The sequence below is a fragment of the Mastomys coucha genome, unplaced genomic scaffold (assembly GCF_008632895.1).
Source record: "Mastomys coucha isolate ucsf_1 unplaced genomic scaffold, UCSF_Mcou_1 pScaffold1, whole genome shotgun sequence".
In the NCBI taxonomy this organism is placed as follows: Eukaryota; Metazoa; Chordata; class Mammalia; order Rodentia; family Muridae; genus Mastomys; species Mastomys coucha.
Genome location: NW_022196891.1, coordinates 75,643,621 through 75,668,755, shown reverse-complemented (window position 1 = coordinate 75,668,755; position 25,135 = coordinate 75,643,621). Strand labels below are relative to the sequence as shown.

General features: G+C 45.5%; 1 protein-coding gene across 2 annotated transcripts in view; it reads right to left on the bottom strand.

Moving 5' to 3' along the window:
• Positions 1 to 25,135, bottom strand: part of Kif26b (kinesin family member 26B) — a 428,179-nt gene that overhangs the window by 124,379 nt on the left and 278,665 nt on the right. The window contains exon 1 of one of the 2 annotated variants that reach the window (XM_031390954.1): positions 21,481 to 21,908. The exons of the other annotated variant lie outside the window; for it this stretch is intronic. Coding sequence (XP_031246814.1) covers positions 21,481 to 21,500 — 20 coding nt within the window. The 5' untranslated portion in view covers positions 21,501 to 21,908. Of the gene's footprint in view, positions 1 to 21,480; positions 21,909 to 25,135 lie in introns of those variants that run through there. 2 annotated transcript variants of the gene reach the window in all.

Sequence of the window (25,135 nt, the reverse complement as noted above, 5' to 3'; positions counted from 1 at the left end):
CTGTCTGCAGTCACTGCTGTTGGCTGCAGGGATCACCGTCCTCAGCCTGCAGCTCCTCAAGTGTTCTACCCAGCTTAGCCCTGGAGCTTCCTGGTTATTTATCTAAATGCCTCTTCAGCACTCCCACTTGAGTAGTCAGTAAACATCTCTAACGTGTCATCGTCATCGTTAAGACTAAAGGGCTTATCTCCTTCCGCAGGCTTCTCTTGGACTCACCCCACACCATCTCAGAATAAAACAACCTCACCATTCAGGCACCCGGACCCCACCTCTCATAACACACCTAATCCACCTCAGTTTTTACCCGTTCTAACATAAACTAGACCCAAGATGCTTTTACCGCCTCAGACTCAACATTTCCTATCTCGCCCACTGCACACTGCTCCCTTTGATTATGAGGCAATGAACATTAAAATCAGGCCAGCCATGCTAGTCTCCAGGCCGTTCCACCTCACGTTCCGATGCCTGCCTCAGGGAGGAACAGCATGCGGCTCATTCCTTTGCCTCCTTTAAGTTTGGGTTTAAATGTTACTTTCTCCGCACATTTACCCTGCCCACCCTAGGAGATGGTATTTTGTAAAGATGGCTCTGTCAATGTGTTCTTAAACCTAGCACTGACACTCGCTGTTGAGAGGCGGGATCTGTGCGCCTCCTCCGGACCCTGAGAGGAAATTCCGTGTCGCCGCCGTGGCCCCCAGAGCATGGTGGAAGAGCTATTCTGTGACTTTCAAGGTTGAGTTACTAAGTGCAATGTGGATTTTGTAAAGACTATGAGGAAGTCCAGGTCACGTGGACAGAGTCACGTGGCCTCCAGATGACAGACACAGGAGTAAATTGTCTTTTAGATGATTTCTGTCCCTTTTGTTTTCTTCTGGAGCCTCAGACATCATGCAGTGCCTCAGCTGTGGCGGCATCCCGACCCCCAGGCCCCACAGAGGCTAAGAAATGACCGCTGTCACATTGAGCCACTGAGTTAGAGGTGAGCATAACTGCCACAGGAAGGGACTTGCTCGCTCTGCTGCATGGCTCTTTCCTCGGGATTGAAGCCTTCCTCTTGCAGAAAGACACAGGCTCACAAAGCCCAGGGAACTCACAAGACTGGGGCTATCTAGGCAGTACAGAGTGGACAGGAGAGAGTTTACGACACAGTGTGCACATCATATGGGGGATCCCAGGGACGTAGCTTCTGGAATCATCACTGATGCTGGGGTGGGCTATGTAGTGATACCTCTCCCTCAGTCAGCCATACAGCGGACACCTCCACAGTGCTCCTGTGAGCGCCCCTCCCCCACGCTCCTGTGAGTGACTCCTCCCCCATGCTCCTGTGAGTGACTCCTCCCCCATGCTCCTGTGAGTGACTCCTCCCCCATGCTCCTGTGAGCGCCCCTCCCCCACGCTCCTGTGAGCACCTCTCCCCCACGTTCCTGTGAGCACCCCTCCCCCACGCTCCTGTGAGTGACCCCTCCCCCTCGCTCCTGTGCGCGCCCCTCCCCCTCGCTCCTGTGAGTGACCCCAATAAAATCCCTGGTTCCTCAAGACGGATTTGGATGGAATGGTTCTTTACCTGGTTGTTTCCTCCTCTATGGAGGTAAGTGAAAGTAGATATCCCAGGAAAAGCACCACAAACCCCCAAAGTCCCAATTTCTGTTACTCTGATTACTCTGAGACAAGACTCTGACCATGTAATGTAGCACGAGGTTTACTTAGCTCTTTTGTTTATGATCTATTAACCGTATAGAATAAAGACCCCAACAGGGCAAAAATCAGGAAGCACAGAAATGTTTGTTGGGTGACTAAATGACTGAAAGAAATTGGGGTTACCTAAGATAAGAAAACTGAAGAAGGGGAAGGAAGGGCCCTCCAAAATTAATTAATTATTTAATTATAAAGAAAACAAGTTTACTTAGTTTCCTGCACAGAGAGCAGCGGGCATGGTAGAAACAGAAGGACCACCTCTAAAAATGCTAAAGAGAAATAAATGACAAACTAATGTCCTTGCTCAAGGCTACTCTGAATCCCAGAGGGAGAGATGGCGGAGAAGACATCACCCCTCTTAGCACGAAATTAAGTCAGCTCTGGAGGGCCTTGGGTACGGAACCTGAATTCGAACAACCAGCTTCTTCAGACATTGTGCTGGTTGATGTTAGTCACCCTGACCAGAATTAGAGATCTATAGTTGCCTAGGCGACCTCTCTGGGAGTTGAGGTGGGACTGGGGTCTTGGCTGGGGTCCTGGCTGGAGTCCTGGCTGGGGCCCTGGCTGGGGTCCTGGCTGGGGTCCTGGCTGGGGTCCTGGCTGGAGTCCTGGCTGGGGTCCTGGCTGGGGTCCTGGCTGGGGTCCTGGCTGTGGTACCAGTGCACTGATCACAGCATTCATGTGCTTCCTCCTGCAGACGCAGTGCGACCAGCTCACGCTCCTGACACCGTGACACCCGGCCATGACAGACGTGCCATGCCTTCTGTAAAGTCATGGTATTTTTGGTCATGGTATTTTTGTCACGGCAATGAGAAAGGTGACTAATACAGATACTGAGTGGGTGACAGTGAACAGACTGCCTAAATTCTGACTGTGTTCATGTAGTGCCTGGCACATCAATATTATTATTATTATTATTATTATTTATATCATCATTACTTTGACTGTTTCCAAGACTTGGCTTTTCAACAGTAAGATTCAGGAAAAAAATACTACCTGCTTTTATAGGGCTCTTTTTGGAAACTAAATAATAAAGAGCTTGGCGGACCAGTGAGTGGCACTTGAGTGAGATATATAGTAAGTGCTGGAGCTAAGACTGACTCTAGGTGAGCAACCAGCTTCTTCAGACACTGTGCTGGTTAATGTTAGTCACCCTGACCAGAAATTGGGGTTACTTTTCAATAGGGGTTAGATTTAGGTACCAAAATCTACCAGAGCTAAACACTAGCTGAGACATAAAGCACGCTGCTGGCTTTAGAATTCGAAGGGAATTCTTCTGAAAATGAGAAAGCACGTTCTTGTTAAGTGACCTTCACGAGGCATGAAGTGTTTTGTCCCTGTAAGTGTCTGGGTGGTGGGTAGAAATCACTTTAGAGGAATATCAGCGAGAGAGCCATGCACTGGGGAGGCAACCTGTCTTCCAGCATGGAGACTGAAAGACTCCCACATCTCCCACACACTCAGGAGAGCCTCATGGGCGACCACTCCGAAAAGCCGGATTCAATTAGAGCTAATTATTCTGAGAGTACATTTTACATTGTTTTCTTCTTAAAAATTTGTCTGTAGCTCATCTTAGGAGAATTTCAGAAATTTGAAATGAGCCGGCTATCCCTCCACAAAGTCACTCTCCTCCTGACATCATTAGAAGCAGCTCTCTGATGTGTCTTATATGCTCCAATTCTGGGGAGGCCAGCTGCTTCAGCTCCTTTTACAGAGCGCCTCAATGACATACAGATAGGAGAAGGTTAAAGTTTAGAAATCGCTCACATATAATGGTATTGTCCAGGGACATAAAAGGAGAGGTGGTCACAAAAGAATTGAAAAGGTTGGCATTTCTGGCTAGAGGCATGTTTTGCAAGATCCATGCCCCACAGGACCTTCCGTCCCCACGCCCCCATATCAGGGAAAACAGGTGAGTTGCTTTTTATACATTTTCAAGTAGCAAATTAACCCAAAAGGCGATATTTACCTGTCTTGTTCCTATGAGGACAGCATGACATATTTCCCAAAGCCATTCATCCCAGCAGACCTCTTTAACTATCCATTAACTTCCTCTACTTCCCAGTGCTTAAGTCAAGGAAAAGGACTGTCTCCCTAGCAGGATGAAATTAATATTCACTGAGCCCGTATTGAGAAAGCAGCACCCGGCTCAGCACCATCACTGTGAGGCGAGGATGCAGACACATTCCGCGTGATTCACACCGCACATGATTCTACACTCTGGGCTCTCCATCCTTCCTCACCACCTCTTTACTCTCCTACTGTGTCGATGTGAGTTTAGGAATCAGCTTAGAGCTTACATGGCCTTCATGTGATGGCTTTCTATTCTCACTGGCCAGGTCTGCTCAGAGCTTAAAGCTGGTATGTATCAATACTCATAGGGCAGATTTAACTGGTTTAAATAGGGAGGTCATTTTAGGCCGCAGCTGTCAAGCAAAGTAAAAAGTTAGGAAGGATTTTTCCATCATTTATATGTAATAATATATTATTTACATTACTATACATAATTTTATATTTTATTATATATTACATATTACATTATACATAAACCATATACATAAACCATATATTTATGTATATGCACATATTTATATATTTGTAAATACATTTATATATACATATGTATATACACAATAATATATAATATACATACATATAATACATAAATAATACACATATATTGTACATGGATATATGCAAAATATATACATCTTACATAATTATACATACATAATCATGTGTGATAGACTGTTCATTGGATGGCAATGCTGGACTTTCAGAAGTGTGGTGTAGTTAAATAGAATTCTTCAGTGTATCTCAAGATAACTAAATCGGAGCCTATCTACCTTGATGTCCAGTGATTACTATTCTATAAACTTAGTCATTTTTGAAGAATTACTAGTTTCATGAGAGTAGAACTTCCCTTAAAGATTGGTCAGAAAGATCAGGCAATACAGTTTTTTTTTTTTAACTTACAAACTCTCCTTTGCTATTTAATGAGTTATTTTTTAGTTTTCAGTTTACCATATAAGATACTATATACCATTATGACATTTTTTTCAAACACAGTATTGTTGGGAAGTTCCCTCCACCCCGCCGTCTCCCTCCCATAACCTCCCCCACAGTCTCCTTTTACGGAGTTTTTTTTTTTTTTTTAAGGACCTTCGACCTCTGAATGCCCTTGCTCAGAACATGTTGCCAAGCATGCCTTGAGGATTTGTCTGAGGGGTGTTCAAGGATGGGAAGGTCAGAAAAGGTGGGGGAAGTGTTTATACAAATTTAGAGGTCATCCAAGGTCTATTCAACCCGAGGAAGGAACAATGCATGGCAGGGATCATCTGAAAAATGACAAGGCCATCACATCTCCACACCTGCTGCCCTGACAGGGTCCTGACCTAGGAGTGGGACCGTGGCAGCCAAATCGCCTCCATCAGCACGTGAAGGACACCCCAAGCAGCAATTTAATGTGGAAATGGCTGGTGCCGTCGGGGCTTCTGTGCCATTGCGGAAATATTTCAATGCTCGGAGGATTAAGACTCTCTAGTAATGAGCGATGACGTGACAGATCACAGGAGTTCCCAGAAAATCTACAGGGTCAATGACACAGGGAGCAGAGGTAATAAAACAGATTATAAATAGGCAGGGGAGGCGGCAAGGCTTGTGGTTCAAGGCAGACCCTCTGGAGAGTTAAGATACTCATTCACCTGTAACAAACCCCAGCCATGCCTCATCTTGAAATAGCACCTGTTTCAAAGCCTTCCGGCTGGGCTGTGAAATATACCATCGGCATTTTCAAATTCCCACAATCAGGAAAAGTTCCCTCCCTCACCCCGTTGCCTTCCTATTTCCTAACTGGTTGTCAGGAAGGACATTTCTATGTCCCCAGAGACTGAAGAGGAAAAAAAAAAAAACCAAACATATGGGCCTTGGAGTCGTTCTGATTTTTATGCAAATGATCCATTTCATTAGTGCAGGAAGATAATTCGTGACAGGACTTCAGATAAACATTCACCGCTAGGAGGCCAAGCACGGCTGACCATTACCCTCCAACAATATCACATTAAAACACTACAGGAAATGTGTTGTAACTTGAAAATGAATTGAGTTTTGTGTGCGAATACTCGATGTTAGCCCTGGATGAGAATGGCCGGGCATTTATCTTTCTCTTAGGAATCATTCCCACCCATCTCTTCAGCCCTCCCTGTCCTTATTTCTAGTGACATAGTAAAGCAATGGGTCTTTAAGAGAGCCACCAAGGTTTGAAGGGTGGCCTCTGCTTCAGTGCCTTCTCCGACCCTGCACTGTAGATTCACTGGGGGTTGTTCTCCTTCTTCTGTGGCCCTCAGACCTGCCTGACAACAGCTCTGTGTCTTGCTGAAGGGATAGCATAGAGACACACTGGACTTCTCTCTATTCTCTCTCTCTCTCTCTCTGCATGCATGCGTGTGTGTGTGTGTGTGTGTGTGTGTGTGTCTTTCTCTCTGTGTGTGGGGGGCACGCTCACACATGCTTGTGCTCACGTGGGAGCAGAGATACCTACAGGGTGAAGAAGGTGGAGTTGGAACCCCTGAAGCTGAAGTTATAGGCGATGGCAACCCATCCAACCTTGGGGCTGGGAAAGGACCTCCAGTGCTCAGGAAGAGCAGTGAGTGCTCCCAACCACTGAGTCACAGCAGTGAGTGCTCCCAACCACTGAGTCACCTCTCCAGCGCCCCTGCCCCCTGAAATGTTCTTAATTCACCCAACCTTGGGAGTTACAGCAGCACAGGAAAGCTTTACACTTAAGCAGTATGGAGCTCTCAGTAGTTCTGAAAGCCCGAGAGGGCTTATGGTTTTCTAAAGCATCGTCCCCAAGCCGCCACATCCATCCTGACCCAGCGCCGTGAGTCAAGCAGAAAAGGTATTGGTATTGAAATTTATGAGTTATAAAAAAAAACCCGAAGCATTGGCCGTTAACCGGATTCAATCCCTGATCCCAAAAGTAATGGTTGCCATGCCTAGGACTGATACTTAAATAGCTATTGTCAGAATATCTTACCGGGGCAACAGGCACTAAACTAATACAAATCCTTCTTCCCAGAAGCCCCTGTCTGAAGACCTTTCTATCTGCCCAGACCCAAACATGCTTAGTACCAAGAAAACCGGATATCCTCTTACCCGTTCTGGTGTCACACCTGTGCAAACTAGGCTCAAGAAGCATATGAGAACCATAAACAACAGACTTAAGTAACTGGAAACGCAGGTTACACAAGTTAAACAATGCCAGATAGAAATGTGTTTTTGTTAATAAACGTGACGGCTGTCTCCTCTAAGAATGAGTAATAGAAAATTGGCAGGTCATGTGGAATGGAAGTAGTGAAAGCATGCGTGATGTTTGGAATAGGAATCCGCTCCCTACCCCCACCCCCGCCCCAGCCTCATATAGTTGAATGCTAGGCTGTTAGAGAGTGGCACTACTTGACAGGGATTAGGAGGTGTGGCCTTGTTGAAATGGGTGTGGCCTTCTTGGAGAAAGTGTGTCACAGGGGGTTCGGGGGGGCCTTCGGGATTTCAAAAGCTCAAGCCAGGCCCAGTGTCTCTCTCTTGCTGCTTCCTGAGGATCCAGATGTAGAGCTCTCAGCTAGCACATCTGTCTGTGTGCTGCCTTACTCCCCAGCCACGAGGATAACAGACCGAACCTCTGAAGCGGTAAGCAAGTCCCAATTAAATGCTTCCTTTTATAAGAGTGGCCACGGTCATGGTGTCTCATCACAGTGATAGAACCCTGGCTAAGGCACCATGTCTCTATAATACTGTTACTTAGATTGTGTATAAATTACAGGCAGAAAAAGATAGTCGTAGGTGAATTGCAGCTGCTCCTTACGGGATGCAGTGCCCGCCCGATTTTTCTGCTGAGAAGCGGTTGCGCACACAAGATGTATGTGTGTCTATCACAGCATGAGGACTGCCCAACCAAAATTAAAATTCCCTCAAGGAATAAGCATATTCCAAGGAAGCTGATTTCAAGGTTCTAATGAATTTAATGATCTTTTCATTACATTGGACTAAATCACTTATCCATATGCTAATGTAAAGTTAAAAGGAAAATGTCCCATGGTCTGCCAGAAACAGGCTGTCCCTCTAAAAGCCATGGGCAGCCATTCCTTCCTCCGAGTTCTCCTTAAGATTTCTCTTCCTTTTCTGTTTGGCACAAGACTATTTTGGAAAGTAGTCTTGCTGCTCACTTCTAACGTCTTCGTTATAAAAGCAACAGAGCGTTATGCTCATTCCTCTGCATTTTGCTTATGTGAAACTTAAAACGGACACGGAGTTACGCACTTCAGATACAATGTGTTGCCTGAAGCTGCAAACTGCTGTCAAGGTGTGAGAACTCGAAATGGGCAGTGTTGGCAGAGAAAACAAAGCCTAATCTATAACTCTTTGCTCAATGTGTACAGGTTTTTTTTTTTTTCCAGAGCAAAACTAATTAATTGTCAATGCTATGTGACATGCTATCTGCTTTGAGGGTTTCTTGGTTAATTAAATTTGAATATAAGTTTCATTTGCTAGAAGAAGTGATTTTCTTCCCTGCCATATTTTTATTTTCAAAATTATTTACCACAGTTGAAACCTGAAGAAATCATTAACTAAGGCATCCCAAATGAAAACCATCTGAGTGGGGGCTCTGCACAGCAACTGTACGGAACTGAGCAAGAAGTGGGTCACTCCCCATCTGGCCTCCCCTGTAAGGCGGCGGGACTGCCCTAGATTCCTGGCTGTGGTTATGGATTGCTGGTACTTCAGCAACCCTGCTGAAGTCGAAGAGGTTGAAATTTACATCACCCTTGTTGGGTTATAAAATATGTCCCCCAAAGACTCATGTATCAGGGGCTTGCCCTTCAGCTGGTGGTGTTATCTTGGTAGGTTCTAAAAACACTAGGGGGTGGGACCTAGGTAGAGGAAGTAGGTTTCTGGTGGTTAGTGCTTGAGGGCATCTTGTCTCTGATTCCCCTCTTCTGTGCACACACACACACACACACACACACACACACACACACACACACAGTGCCATGACATTCTTCTGTTTCATTCTAGCCGCAGAAGCACAGAGCTACATGACCACAGGCTCAACCCTCTGACACCATGAGCCCAAATGAATCGTTTGTCCTCTAAAGTGTTCTTTTGTGTACTCTGTTCATAGCAGAGGGAAAGCCACCAGACTGCCTCATTCCATCTAGCTACCATAAAAAGAGGTTGGGATGGCGTTACACAGATGGCTGAAAACTATGGCAGGGACGTTGTGCAAGAAGGTGCATGTGCCAGGTACGTTCAATGTTCCGGAGCAGGGCCAAGGAAGCGGCTCTCTCTGGTTTTACTCAAGGGCACAAGCAGTCTCCATGGAGTGGGTAGTACAGGTGAGATTACTATAGAACGAAACAGGGTGTGAAAGAGAAGAAGACATCACAGGACCACCCAGACTACCCGGGAAGCGCTTTCCTGCAGGCTTGTGTCAAAGTTGCTGCAAAGACACTTTTGTATTTTGCCACACACGCTTGCTTATTTGATGACCTCTGTGGGGGCAGGGCAGTTAGGTGATGAAGTAGCCCGAGGAGACGGGGTGGAGGTCTGGGCACTCATCTCTGTTGATGGGAAGGAGACTGAACACTGAATACTAAACACTAAGTGCCACGTCTCCCGCTTAAATCTCTCTATTGCTGAAGCTCATGCTGTTGCCCTCCCCCAAAGCCCCCACCTCCTGACCCCCATGCATCCCGCTCCGCGCTCCAGCTCCAGCACAGGCCTGCTTATGGGCAGTGGGGGATGCACAATGATGGAGAAGGCAAGGCAAGAAAGGAAGAATTTAAAAATAAGGCAAAGCAGGAGAGTCCTCTCACGTATTTATTTCATTGGTCTCAACTAACTTTTCGTGATATCGCTTATTACTTCTTTGTCATATAAAATAGTTACTTAGTAAGTATTTTTGGAAAGGATTATCAAATGATTAAATGAAGCTGTTTGGAAAGAAAGCCATTGGAAACAAATAGTGAGGAAAGAGAGAAATCAATCAAAACAAAAGGGAGATTTACTTAAAATTCCCTAGTAAATTCTAAAAGGGACTCAGATCACAGTAAACAGGACACTGAGCTAGTAGACATACTATGTGTGGATAGGTGCAATGTACAAAATGTAGGATAATGATTTTTCTATAGACTCCTAAGTTAAATAGAAATTAGTTATTAGACTCCTAATTAAATAGTTCCCTGTATTATACAGAATTTGGAGCATAATTATGCTATTTTGTTTTTATTTGTGTGTATGTGGTGTTCTTATGTGTGTGCAAGTGTGCATATGTCTGTGTGTGCAGGTGTGCATATGTCTGTGTGTGCAGGTGTGCATATGTCTGTGTATGTAAGTGTGCATATGTCTGTGTGTGCAGGTGTGCATATATGTGTGCATGTAAGTGTGCATATGTCTGTGTGTACAGGTATGCATATGTCTGTGTGTGCAAGTGTGCATATGTCTGTGTATGTAAGTGTGCATGTCTGTGTGCACAGGTATGCATATGTCTGTGTGTGCAGGTGTGCATATATGTGTGTATGTAAGTGTGCATATGTCTGTGTGTGCAGGTGTGCATATGTCTGTGTATGTAAGTGTGCATATGTCTGTGTGTGCGGGTGTGCATATGTCTGTGTGTGTGGGTATGCATATGTCTGTGAGTGCGGGTGTGCATATGTCTGTGTGTACAGGTATGCATATGTCTGTGTGTGCGGGTGTGCATATGTCTGTGTGTGCAAGTGTGCATATATCTGTGTGTGCGGGTGTGCATATGTCTGTGTATGTAAGTGTGCATGCACATGCTTGTGAAATCTTGAGGTCAACACTGGCTATCTTTTCTAGACTTCTCTCCACTTTTGCCTCTTGAGACAGGATCATCTGGCTTGGCTGGCCAGCCAGGGAGCTTCTAGGATCCATCTGTCTCTACCTCTGTCCACTGCAGTAGGCTATGGAGAATGCCACAACCCCCACCTGGCTTTTTGTGTGGGTTCTGGGGGTCAAATTCATCTCCTTATGCTTGCAGGGCAGGCACTGTACCAACGGAACCATCCCCCAACCATAATTACACTTTCTTAAGTGGCCATATAGATTTTAAAGTAGTATTTCAACTTTACCACCATGTTAATTATTCCTATAATTTTCTGACATTGAGTGCTTGGCTAAGAATAAATCATCAGGCCCGATATTACTGTGAGGAAAATCATATTGATGCCCTGACAGAGCATCTAGGAACAGACTGTTAAAAAAATACAGAACATGTAAAACATTCCTGTTCTGGTGTAAACATGGCAGATGTTAACACATGTGTATAATCTCTGGACAGGTCCTGGCACCAAGAAACACCCAGCAAACATTTGTCATTGCTATTGTTCTAATAAACTGTCAGTATGAAAGCGATATCCTAAATGTGTTTTAGGAGATTCCCCCCCACATCGGCTTAGAAGAACATGAGTTGTAATCAGAGAGCTGAAACAGGTGCCTTGGATTTAATCCCTGTCTTAGTTAGGCTTTCCATTGCTGTGATGAAACACCATGACCAACGCAAGTCGGGAGGAAAGGGTTTACTTGGCTTACACATCATGACTCCGGAAAGGAACTTAAGCAGGGTTGGAGTCAGGCTGATGCAGAGGGTATGGAGGGGCGCTGCCTACTGGCTTGCTCCCTATGGCTGGCTCAGCCTGCTTTCTTATAGAACACAGGGCCACCAGCCCAGAGATGGCCCCACCCACAATGGGCTGGACCCTCCCACATCAATCAATAATTAAGAAAATGCTCTACAGGCTTGCCTATAACCCAATCTTATGGGGGCATTTTCTCGATTGGGGCTCCCTCCTCTCAGATGACTCTAGCCTGTGTCAAGCTGGCATAAAATTAGCCAGCACAATCAATCCTGATGTCTCTATGTCAGTTCTTAGTTTGTGTTTACCAGCAATCAAATGGACTGTGGCAATGATATATACCAGTCTCGATTCTTGACCGTGCATTTGAGTTTTGGTTGCCCCAAAGGCTGGGATGTCAAAAAAAGAGAGCTTTTTTATTTGAACTGGTAAACTGCAGCCATCTCCAGCTTCAACTAGATGCCAGGAAGATTTCTGCTCACATTCTTAATTTCACTCTGAAAACACAATCAAGAGATTAGTGATGTGTCCCTACCCTCGGATCACTGACTCTGGTTTCTTCTCTGACAATGTATTCTCAGACAAGACTGTCCAGGGAAAAGAAAACTAATTGTCCACTACAACCTCAAGTAAGCTGTGTCTTGTGGGCACTTTGAGAAAATTATGCAAAATCAATGTACATACAAGTCCAAAGCCTTGTGCTAACAAAACTGACACGGCTGCTCCCCCCCCGCCCCCCACTGAATTGGAGCCAGCATCACTTCCCATTGTCCACTGGAGACAAGTTGTCCACACAAGTCATGAAGGCTAGTAAAGTCTCTCATAGTCACAAAGAGAAAGAGGACACAGGAGGGATACACATACAACATCTTACAATTGGCTGCAGGTATTTGTATCGCCCTCACAGGACTGAAAGATCTTTAAGGTCACAAGCCAGTTCTCATGTCTAGAGGTGTATTCCCTAACACGATGCGAACCACACATATGTGAGTGGACGAATGGATACATGCCTGTATGGTTGAGTGCATGAACGGTTGGGAGGATAGACAGAGTTAGTTTACATCACTGGTATTACAGAAAAATAGGAGTTTGGCTGCACTTCTTCTTGACAGGATCAACCTTGGAGCCCCCATATTCTCCTCCTCTATAATGAGTTTAGAATCACCCGTCTAGCTGGAGTGATTTTTATCTAAAGATTTCTCCATGTGCAGAGGCCCTGCATGGGATGCTTTTGGATGCTTTGGGATACACTTGTACGTAATTCAAAACAAGCCTGTCAGGATACCTTAAGAGGAACTTTACTGTACATAAAGAATATGATCATTTGTATTGGGCAGGGGATATGATTCTGTTGTTGTTGTTGTTGTTTCAGTGTGGTCCTTTAAACTAGGGGCTTCTCTGATTGTCCAGGTTCTTTGTTTTTCTGTCTCACCTTCCACATGTTCCTTGGTGTTGTGGTGCTCCAAAGCAAGAAGCAGGTAGCCAGCGCTGATGTTGAGGGTAGCCTGTTCCAGTGGGAACCAATGGGCACTGATGGGTAAGGGATTCATGGTGCCTACAATCGTGGACCTACTACAGTTATTTTGCTTAAGTGGACATAGCATCAAACTTCCCTCTCTACTCATAGATTAGTACCACTCGCGGACGTCACCAGAGAGGTATAATTGTGAGCTGATGATGGCCATCAGAGAAGTCAACTCATCAAAGGGTAGGAAGTAGAGTGCTCAGCCACAGACTGGACATCTATACAATACTCCCTCCCCAAGGCACAAGTTCAAACCAGTCAACGTTTTAGAATAGAGGGGGAGGGGCTCACAAGCACCCACCCATAACTGAAGAGCCATGGACAACTGATGCTTTCTGGGGGAGGGGGAGTCCATATTCTTTAAGGGTGTGGCTCGTGGCAGGTCAACCACAGTGTACTGAATATATAAAAGTATATATGGACAACTTAAATTTGAGTTGATGGGTTATTAAAAGCCATAGAAGAAATAAAGAGAAAATTGGGGGAAGGAGGAGGGATGTGATGGTGTAACTGAGTGGAATACAATGAATCAAAATATAATGTATGGAATTCTTAAAAGTTCAATGAAAATATTCTTTAATGGAATGATGCCTGGTACCTAGTAGATATTTAACAAACACTTAAAGAATAAATAAACGAGAGGGGTGGTGGTACACGCCTTTAATCCCAGCACGTGGGAGGCAGAGGCAGGCAGATTTCTGAGTTCGAGGCCAGCCTGGTCTACAGAGTGAGTTCCAGGACAGCCAGGGCTACACAGAGAAACCCTGTCTCGAAAAACCAAAAAAATAAAAATAAATAAAGAATAAATAAATGAATGGGTTTTTCATTTGTCTTCAATGTTTACTGGCCTCTAGGTGATGAACTGGTACACAAACTGTTTTGTAATACGTTATTTTCTAGGCTATCACATTAACAGAATGAATGTAACAATGTGTTCACTATAATTAATTTTATGCATCATTATTAATCTGTGTCCAACATGTGTTTTGCCTGGCCTTTGGGAGTGAGATTTTCTTCTTAAGTTATCTGTTGACACAAATATGCCTCTGGGCTCTCTGGGAACCAGAGGCTGTGAATTTGTGCTTCGCAAAGTTAGTTCTAAAAGCCAATTTGATTAGATGATTTTTTTCTTCCATTTCTGACCTTTAGAAAGGAAATCACTTGCTGCCAGGTTAGCAGGAGAGGGTGTTCTCTCTTTTCCCCATGGGGACCGCCAAGTCCTTGTCTCCAGCTTCTTCCTAGACTAGTTCTCAGGGCAGAGGGATGCCCTGAGAAATCACCCATAACTAGTCTGTAGTTTATTTTATGAAAGCATATTCTTTTCCCTCAAAATTATATTTTCTTTCTGTACACGTTCTTGAGACAGAGTTTTTCTATGTACAGCCTCGCCTGAGACTCCTCGCCTCCTCTAGCCTCTGTCACCTCGGTTACGGGATTCTAGGCATGCAGCACCACTGTGCCTATTAAACCCGGGATATTCTTCTTACTTTGGAGCATGTTCTCGTTAGACTATGGAATACTGACAGCTTTCAATTCCAATCCTATTCTGCATTTCTTGAGAAATAAGCCAAATACTTATTTTTACCATTTTCTTCTCTACTAGATGCTTAAAACTTCTAAAATAAAACAAGTATACATGTTCTACAACAATCCAGAAAGTTCTCCAGCACAGCCAGCATTGCCAACTTCAGTTGGAAATATAGCCTCTCTCTCCCTCTCTGTCTCTCTGTCTCTCTGTCTCTGTCTCTCTGTCTCTGTCTCTGTCTCTCTCTCTCTCTCTCATCACTTTGTTGGGCAACTTCCTGTTATTCTTTTAAGCTTCTTTTTCTTGTTCCTTACGAACGTCATTTATACACACACCCTTTAAGCTCCTGGAAAGTAAAGCCAATATGTTGATTCGAGTATTTAACCTACGGGTGCCAAGGGCTTTATGGCCATGTCTGAATGAAAGAATGCCTCCGTGAAGCCCGGAGAGATGTCACCTATAAAGCACTTGCCTCACAAGCATGTGTACTTGGGTTCAAATCCCAGAACCCACATAAAAAACCAGGTGTGGTGGCACACACTTGCCATCTCAGCAACGGTGAGATGGGAGGCAGAGACAGGTGGATCGCTGGAAGCTTTCTAGCCAGCTAGACTAGCTTCTTTAGGGAACTCCAGGCCAGAGAAACCTTTTCTTAAACAAAAGGTAAGGGTGCACCTGAGGGACAGATGTCTGAGACTTCACACACACACACACACACACACACACACACACACACACACATACACACACACACACAGAGGAGGGGGAGGGGAAGGGGAAGGGGGAGAAGAGAAGACAGCCAGACAGAAGCAGAGAGACAGAGAGAATCACAGAGAGATCCAAGAATGTTTAGGAGTGTTCTCTCTTACTTTAGTTCCCTAGAATTCTGCTCTTTAGAGAAAACCAGCCAAACCCATGGACTGTCAGGATTCTCTTAGTGTTGAGATGATGCTCTTCTGCAGCCACTGTGATGCTCGGCTTGCCATGAGAAGTATCCAACCCATTATCCCACACTTGAGATGCTATAGAAGGCTCGTTAGGATCTTTCCCCCCTAGTGTGGGTTTTTCAAGCGCAGATTAATAACGTAACCAGTTAACAGAATGCAGGCAGAGAGCGTACTTACAGCAACCATGAGAAGACAGGATGACCCACAGAGTGCTGTACAATCCTGGGCTTTATCTACAGTTTCCTGGATACAATTTCTGGCCTTTTCAAGTGATCCCAGGTCGGCTAGACTCATTTTCCTGATCTCTCTCATATACAGCTTTCTCTTCCATCCCTCTTCTTTTCCAAGAAAGGATTTTTAGAAATGGCTATACTATCTTCAGATATACTAGTATGCTCAATTATCTTATAATTGAAAATGACGGTTCCCCCATCAATCATAAAAACATATGATATGACCACAGGGCTGGGTCCCTTCTTATGCTCCCTTATAATTGACCCATGATCTCCTGTTTCTAACCAGCTGTAAGGATATGGTGTGATCTTGAGTTTTGTTCTTAATATATGACAACTCAGATCTTCCATGTTTCCCAGAGGCCGTGTGTGAAAGGCTTGGGGAAGGTGACACAGACTTTAGAAGGAGGGACCTAGAGGAAGGAAGTGGGATCACAGGAGCACTCTGAGGGGAGCTCAGAACCCTGCCCTCCTCTCTCTCCCTCTTTTTGCTTTGTAACCACCATAAATCAAGTCTCTTTTTTTCTGTGTTGTTCTCCATGTGATGATGTTCTGTTTTCTCACAGGCCCGAAGTGACATGGACTGAAACTCCAAAACCATGAATCGTAGTAAAGTTCCCTTCCTTTTAAGCTTATTTCTACCAGAGTTTTTTTGCCACAGTGACAAAGAGCTGCTGTGTGGCTCAGTCGCTATTTGTCATTATTATGATGTTCTGTTTCATGTGTGATCTGTCACTAATCATTGTCTAGCCTGAGAGTCTGCGAAATATTTAGTTCCAATCATCACGAGATATGCCCACGGTCGTACAGTACCATCCACTCTTAGGTTAGTGTGGGCAAACAGAAACCCATGGTAATTCCACTCGAAAATGGCATTCCTTCTCAGACACCTCCCTGTCTCATCTGTCTAGACCCTCTATTCAGAGAGAATTCTTTCTCGACTTCTGTGTGCCCGAGAGTGTTCTGCTGGAAAATACACCAAGGAGCTCTTGGTGGCTGACTGCCATGGCAGAATCAGCTCCCGTCTCCGTCATCATTTTCCTGGGTTCACTTTCCGATCTCAGGACCCTTACAAAATGCTTAAAGTACCATTAGGTGCCCAGTTAATGTCCTTCCACCGAGCATCTGCTTCCCAGCTTGCCTTTGATCCATAGGCCTGGATTTTAATATCAAATGATTGACTGGATTTGTATTAAGATCCCAGGGGTTTTTTAATCATGATGCCACAGAAATAGAAATTTCTATAGATTTAGTCAATGCGGCCAAATGCTAAATGCTGGCCAGGATTTCTTCCTTACTCCCCAGATTCATCCCAAGGGTCACATGGTTAATTTGTGGCACACACTGAACCAAGGCTCAGAGAGAGAGAAAGAACCCACACAAAACACCTGGTAAGGTGAAGACTACAGCATGGAGAGTAGTGGGGAGTAGCCCGAGCCATCGGCCTGGCTCCTCTCCCAGCCCCCATCCTCCAGTTTCCTCTCTCAGTATCTGGAAGGAACTTTTGTGTTCAGCTGAAGAGAATGTGCGAATGACAGCCTGGGCTATCCCTGATTACCTAAACAGAGACCTTACATATTGATGAGCTGACATCTTGGATTTGTGGCTCTGTGGGATTCCACCCTGTCCCTTTGGAGCACCCATAAGCAGAGAAAGGCCTTGCAGGCTTGTGGCTTCACTACCACACCTCCACCCGGGGAACCCAGATATGGCAGGTGGCTCATTTGTGGAGATACCCAGGGTCAAAAGAACATGAAAACAGAGCCTCTACAGCCTGCTTCTCTGAACCTGATCCATGGAGCCCTCGCCCCACTGGCAAAGGCAGCTGCCTGTAGACAGATAACGAGCAAGCATCTGCATCCCCAGCGAGTGGTCCATAAACAAAGTACACGAGTGTCCACTGGTCCCTGGACCATCTCGTGTCCTTATATCAGGACTGGCCATGGGAACCATCCGTTCCTATCAAGCATATTTTTTGTTTTGATTTTGTTTGCTCCTGAAAGTTTTCTGCAGCACAAAGGACTTTGACAGTGGGGAAGGAGTCCATTCCAACATCAATCTGAGCTCACACAGTGTTGTGGGAAACCACAATCCCAGTCTGTGAAAGATGGGTGGCTCCTGCTTTGGTCCCTAAGGCTGGGCTCAAAGAGGGCGGACAATCAGGTGTCCCTCTCCTTAGTGGTGGACAGTGCCACACAGAAACAAACCCAGCCAGAAGCAAGGGAGCTCCCGACTGCAGCAAAGACTCTGCAAGGCTGGGATTCAGAGCTGTGCTTGCCAAACTCAAAAGCCTTTGCTCCTCTATTGAGCAGAGTCCTCCATGATGAGGATTCAGGGAAGTAGGAAAGGAGCACTTTTGATACCCTGGATCCTTTGCTTTCTTTCTTTTTTTAAAAAAAAAAAATTGATTTTATTTTTGTTTTGTGTATGTATGGGTGTTTTACCCACACATATGTCTGTGAATGGGGTGCATGCCTGGTACTTGCAGAAGTCAGAAAAGGGCATGAGATTCCTTGGAACTAGAATGAGGGGCTTAGAGATGCTAAGCAATTTACAGATTAGTAGCTCAAGTGGTGGCAATAAGTATAAGTTATCCAACTTAGCGGTTACCTAACAGCAGCTCTTCCACTGACAGTGGGAATGTCCAGCGTGCGACCCAGGGCTGCATGTGGCCCTGGAGAGCTTCGAATGCAAAATCATGAACCTGCTTAAAACATTATGTGTTTGCAATTTATTTTGTTAACTTTATCGCACATTTCCTGAGGGAGATTCTTTTAGATGACAATGTTGTATTACAATGTCAAAAGGTTGGGCATGTCTAGGGGAACAAAAAAAGTAACATTTTCCTCTGATCAGGAAAACTTCGACAGCCATTTTCCACAAGTCAAATTTCCTCTTCTTGCAAGCCTAATGACATGAATTTTTAAGATAACAAATGCAAGTATATACACTTGTTGTGTACGACAAAGATGCATTCCCAGTGAGGAATGTCTCAATTGAGCTGATCTACGTGTATTATCTCACATATCTATTGGGGATCACACTTCAAATCTACTCTTAGCAATTTTAGGGAATTTTAAGGAATATGGTATGTTGCTATTAAATGTAATTATTCTCCAAATCTATCAAAGATGTGTTTCCTGCCTGAAGTCTCTCTGAGGGACTAAGTAGGAAAGTGAGGTTGAAAATAGGTGCACTCTGCCTGGATGGGCTCTGTAGCCAGACATACCAGGAACTTGGGGTTCTCTGCAGGGCGGGTAGTATGGAAGAGAAACAGATCTCATGAGGAAAAGTACTGGGGGATGTAAAAATAAGGAGGATCAGTTGAGACAGAACAAGAATTAGAACCCAGATCATCTGTGTTGTAAGAGGAAAAAGGGGTTCTCCATGGCGACCCTGATCTTCAGAGATGAAACGCGCAGGCCAGCTTTCTGAGAACCCTTCCTCACGGGATGGAAGCTGTTGCCTGGGATGCTGGCGGGGGCAAACAAAAGTACTCACACAGCAAATCGAGAGAACAGACAGTCCACATTGAGCAAGCTTTCCCAGCAGAACTTTGGACCCCAAGCTGAGCTCTGTCCCACCTGTGAGGTTCTGGTAAGTGTAAGGTTTCTAATCGTCTGGTATGACCAGTGTAGACCTTCTCAGCTCTTCATAAAACTTTACTTGAGGATCCTCAGGAACACCCATCCTCTTTCTCTTTCTCTCTCACCTTGATTCTTTATTATTATTTTTTTAATTGCTCAGCAGTGTTCCTGATGCCAATCACCAGCCACTCAAAGACTGCTTGCGGGTATCAGCCTATCTGGCCTTTTTCCTCATTCACCACTAAAGCTCCTGTCTACCTCCATTAAAACCCTGTCCTTGGCTGCTTATCTTTCTCCCTTACTAGGGCAGAGGGGGTCCAGGGAGCCTTTTTTTCCCCACCAGGAACACTTCTGAGGCACCAAGAGGCATGGACCAAGGGAGGAAATGCAGACGAGGATGCGTGCTCTTTTTAAAATGAACAGGCACGTGGAAGGTTGCTCCTTACTGTCCTTTCTATTTCTGGAGAAAGCACCTTCTTTTGCCCCAGATGCAGAAGTGCTAAGAAGTTACCCCTCCCCACTCATTAGGAAGGTTGCAATTGATACCTACCATAGCGGGGATTCAACACTAATCCCGGTGACTCGAGTGTGGGTAAGGAAAATCTCTCAAGTCTGACTCTGCCTTTTTCTTTTTAATGTTTAATGATGTTCCCTCTCCCTGCATGCCTTGCTCCAGGTTCTTCCCCTCCCCCCTCCCCAAACCTCTTCCAGATGCACAAGTCTACCAGAGTTCATATAAACCAGAAACCCAAACAAAACAGCTCTGAGAGCTCAAAGCCTTTCCCCTTGCGATCAACCACTTCATGTGCCGAGGTGCTCACGTGATGCCGCCAACATGTGTTTTCTGTCTCAGGTTCCCCTTGATAACAAAGGACATATTTTAAAAGGCGTGGTCCTAGGTAGATTTGGCTGGCAAGAAGCACAGAGCAGCCTGGGGAATCCGTTTCGCTTTCGGCTGATCCCCTCAGGAGCTTGGAGACTCATGATAACGCTGTGTGCTGATTAATAAAGTTAGCCCCACTTTGGGTCAGGTCTGATCTCATTCTGCAGCTCACACAACTGATTTAATATTCAGGAATCAACTGAGCTCATTCAGTCCTTGATGGGCAGAGCTGTGGGTTGCTTTTTACAGTGCTCTCTCTGTCCAGGGCTGGGCTGGGTATGTTCCCAGAGCATCTAGAGAAGGGGATTTCATGATGGTCCAAGAGGGAGTGTGGGGGTAAGAGAGAATCAGGGAGGGCAGGCAGGTGGGAGGGGAGTAGCTCTGCCTGGGGTTGTATCCAGAAAGGCAGTGAAGTCACGACAGCCCTCTCAGAAAGTCTCTTCCAGACCCAAGCAGCTTCAAGTGGGCAGAAGTAGTTACTGCTACCGACGGGACTTTAAAGGGGACAGTTACAACTGTCTGTAAAACAAAAAAAACAAAAACAAAAGCAAAATCCTCTATTGAAAGCATCCATGCTCAAGTGATTTATAATGGTAAAAAAAAAAAAAATCTCCAATAAAATACTATGTGTTGATCTAGAAACCTTAAGTGGCTCTTCCTACACAGAACTGGCCTTGCCTCCGATGTGAGAAAAATACAAATCATGTCTTTAACTCTTGGATCTTTCTGTCCCTGTAACAGCAAACTGATTTGGGTTTTCAGGCTTCTTGGCAACTGAGGTACTTGAATCAAATTCTAGCACATACAGAAAGATGGAAGAGCTCTCACGTGGCTGGCTCTTACCTCACCAGTGTCCTGCAGCCCAGACCCCGCCTGCTAGAACAGGGAGGGGTCTGTCTCAGGCAAAGCTGAAGCCCATGGAGATCGAGTCAACCCTGAACCGTAGTTTAAAAAAAAAAATCAATTTTGTATCTATGTAGCTAAAAAGAATCTGCTCTGAAAGCCACAGGCTAACTTCATTTTCATGATTCTGCAAAGGAGAACGCATTTCAATTCCATCTTTGATTCTCAAAGGTGTCGATGTCAAAGATTTTCACAACTCTGACTAAGTCTACCTTACAGGGATGACTACCAGTGCAAAATCCTGATTCACTCACTTCCTATTTTGTTCTCATCCTCCGGAGAGCGTTTGCAGATTCTGTGCCAGTGGTCTGTGTGTCTGTGATAGGGCTGTAAGGTATGCAGAACCTCTATTACATAAGAAGAAAGCACACGGTGATCTGAACCCACCTAACTTCTTAGCCAGACTTTGGGCACATTCGGGTTTCATTCTTGTCAAAGGAAATTCGCTGAGAAAGTTAGAATTAAAAAAAAGCAAAGCACATAAGACAGAGCATATAACTAGAGGAATATACACAAGTGCATTACTCACACCGCTGGCCAATCCATCATCACTGATAATTCATGGCTAAAGAACCAAGCGCAGGATCCATCTCTTCGCGTCTGCTAATAAATAGCTTCTCTCAAGTGTCTCCTGCAGATCTGGGGCCATCTCGGGAGGAAGTGAGAGTGTGCTGAAGTGCAGAAGAAGCTGGGAAATTCTAAAATCCATGGGGGTCTGGGAACTTTCACAGCAGACCCTGTTACAGCATTCCTGTGATTCCAGCCTCTGGCTAAGCCAGGACCCTGGCCTCTCTGAGCTCCCAGCTACCCTCCTGGTGCAGGTCAATCCCTGCTCCAACATTGCATTGCCCTCCAAGAACACTGCATGGATGGGATGCAAGGGGAGCTGGCTGAAATGCTGCCAGTCCCTGCAAGCAAGCTCACTCTTTCCCCAGAGCACGCTGCTGCACCAGCCTCTCTCAGTCTGCTGCTATCTCAGAGAGCCAGCAAGGGAGGGGCAGAGGCAGGCAGGCAGGCAGGGAGGGGCATTGAGGGAGAGAGAGAGAGAGGGAGGAAGGGAGAGAGAGAGAGAGGGAGAGAGGGAGAGAGAGAGACAGAGGGAGAGAGAGAGGGAGGGAGAGAGGGAGAGAGAGAGATGGGAAAGAGGCAGAGAGGGAAGGAGAGAGAGAGAGCACTTTACTGAAAAAGCAGCAGAAAAACACTTGCGGCAACTCTCCTTAGTAGCAGCTCAGGAATTTTCTGAACAAGGCCACTGGAAAACAGACCATCAAAACCAAGTGTTTAAAATCTTTAATTACATACCCATGTACGTGTTGAGTCATGTGTGTTCAGACAAAGCCGACAGAACCAAGGTTCTGTGCATCTGTGTGAGACTTGACGAGAGAACATTTGTAGATGCACAGAGATGTAGGTCCCCAGGGGACAAAGAGCTACCGACACAGATTTCATCAGTGCGTCGAGGTGGCCAGGCTCACAGTTTACCTGTCTTAAAAATTGGTCAAATGCTGTTGGTAACGGAAGTGCATGCAGGGAGGAGCAGCCTCCTGCCTCAGACTTTGTCTTGGACTCTGCGTTCCCCAGCTGAGTTCTCCCCCTGAAGCAGTGTACACAAAGAACACAGAGGCCAAGCAAAGGTTACACAGAGATGCTTAACTTTACCTGCTGCTCTTCAGTGAGTGACTATGGCTCCTCAGGATGTCCCACCCATCAGCCAAGCACTGAGTATGCCTGCAGGAAAGATTGGCTCTGAGCAGGTACTTGGAGACGTGGTGTGTGTGTTGGGGGGTGGGTGGGTATGTGCACACACAAGTGAGTCTTTCAGACAGGAGGGCAGGTGAGACAGGAGGGACTGGCTCAGGTGGGAACAGGAGGGGGTGTCTTAGTGATCCAGGTAAGGATCACCAGCAGGTTGATTTCCCAGGGGTCTTTACCACTCTCTCTTGCATTACAAGACATTCCCTTCCTTGTGTTTCCGTACAACCTCCCAGTAGTGCCTTAGGCGCCCCTAGTGGCAATGTGTTAGAACTCTGAATCCTTGGACCCTCTCCTCCAAATTCTGAATAGCTTCCAGAAGGCTTGAGCCTTTAACAAGCTCCACCAATAATCTACAGGTAGGCTAGAGCTGGCCGACTCTCCTCAGTGTTCAGTAAATGGGTGAATGAAACAGTTCATGGTGAAGGTATCTAATGGGAATCCTACAGGAATGTGGACACTTAGAAAGGTGCAGGCCCCATACCTGAGCAGGAATGGTCAAGAGCCATGAAGGACAGCGTGGGGTGGCCGAAGAACTATCATGACGGGACACGTAGACACTCAGAGGGCCTGTGTTCCTCCTGTGCTATAGTATGGATCTAGTGTCCTCAAAGGCCCATCCATTCAAGGCTTGCTTCTCAGCTTGGTTTCACTGGGAGGTGCTAGATGCTCCAGGTAGGTAGGATCTGGTAGGGGCTTTAGTTACTGAGGTGTACCCTCACAAGGAACTGTGGGACTCTATCTCCTACTCTTACTCTTTTCCCTCTGGGCCATGAGGCAAACAGACCTCCTCCATCCCGTTCTCCCACCATGATGTATTCTCATGCCAAGGGCCATGGATCCACTCAGTCACAGCCTACCACCTCCACAGCCAGGGGCTGGTAGATTTCGTGCCTAGTTAATGATGTGAACTATTTATGTAGGCCAGATGATCTGACAGTCATCAATATTTGTCCCAAGTTCTGGATACAGTAGACGTTGGATGTTTATTTGAAAAGTGAAACGTTATGGCTGGGCAGTGGTGGCACACGCCTTTAATCCCAGCACTTGGGAGGCAGAGGCAGGCGGATTTCTGAGTTCAAGGCTAGTCTAGCCTACAGAGTGAGTTCCAGGACAGCCAGGGCTATACAGAGAAACCCTGTCTCGAAAAAAAGATAATATCTTAGGTTGATATTGGTTGTGTCTTGAAACTGTGTATCTATCAACATTCATGTGTTATTTTGCATGCTTGATATTTTTCACATTAAAGAAAACATTAAGTGAATCCTAGTGAATCCTAATTCCTGGGGTTTGGGAGGGTTGTGACAGTGTAAAACAGAAAGTAAAAGTGACAAAGAGCTCATCTATGCAGACGGTTACTAAAATAAAACAAAAAAGAGAGGGTGAAACCAAAGAAACTGGGAGAACAAGGTGCACTTGGCAGGAAGTCAGTCCCGGCAAGATACTTTTTGATGGCTGCTGTAGGGGCCCAAGAACCCGTGATGGTCACAAAGCAATGGCCTCATGCTGCTTGATGTGGAAGGAGACTTGAAATGAGTCTCTGGAGAAGGCTGAAATAATCAGCAGAAAAGCAAATCTCCCATTTGCTCTGTGTAAAGAGAAGGAAGGACTCACACATTAAAAGTTAGAAAACACATTAATATAATAACCGAGCAAATGAGTCTATGGAGTAGCGAAGGGAAGAGACTTGAAACACTATTTTATAGTTTATAAAGTATTCCCTTCGGTACCAACTGGAACCAGGAGAGTCAACATGTTTATTCATGGTCCTACAGTCAGCAATGGGAACTAGAGCCCAGTTTTCCCCATACAATGTGCCACATAGTCTACTGGACACAATATAGACCTTAAATATAAAAATGGCTGTTAAACCTGCTGAAACGGAAGGATGTGGACACAGCTGATAGATTTCCATCTGGAAGTATGTTGTTCTACTCATCAAAATACGGAGCAAGCAGCATCTCAGTAGCTTGGAACTAGGACTCTCCACTTGCTATCTCTAGAAGTAAGGACTGGCCCATCAGATGTCGCTAGCGCTCTCCACTCTCTTGTGGGCACCAGGACTCCCAGGAGCCACATGCCCTGGACATGGCAGTGTCCTTCTGCATCTTTCTTTGAGAGAGAGGACTTGTTGCCCAATGCTGTGCAGCCAGCCTTCTACTCTCAACCTTTTTAAAATTTGCTTCAGCTATAGAAACCTACAGAAAGCAGTAGAAAACCATGAGTGGAAACTGGAAATCGCTGCTAATGAGTCTTGAACAGAAAAGCCAGCAGGTAATGTACTAGGCCATGAAAGCTCCAGAGAGTCCCCATGGAGTTAAGGAACCTTAGTGGAGCCTGCTTAACTTTCCTTCTGTTCAGTCCTCTCTCTTTAATCCTGGGTAATCATCTCCAACAACCCTACACACAGACACACACAGACACACACAGAC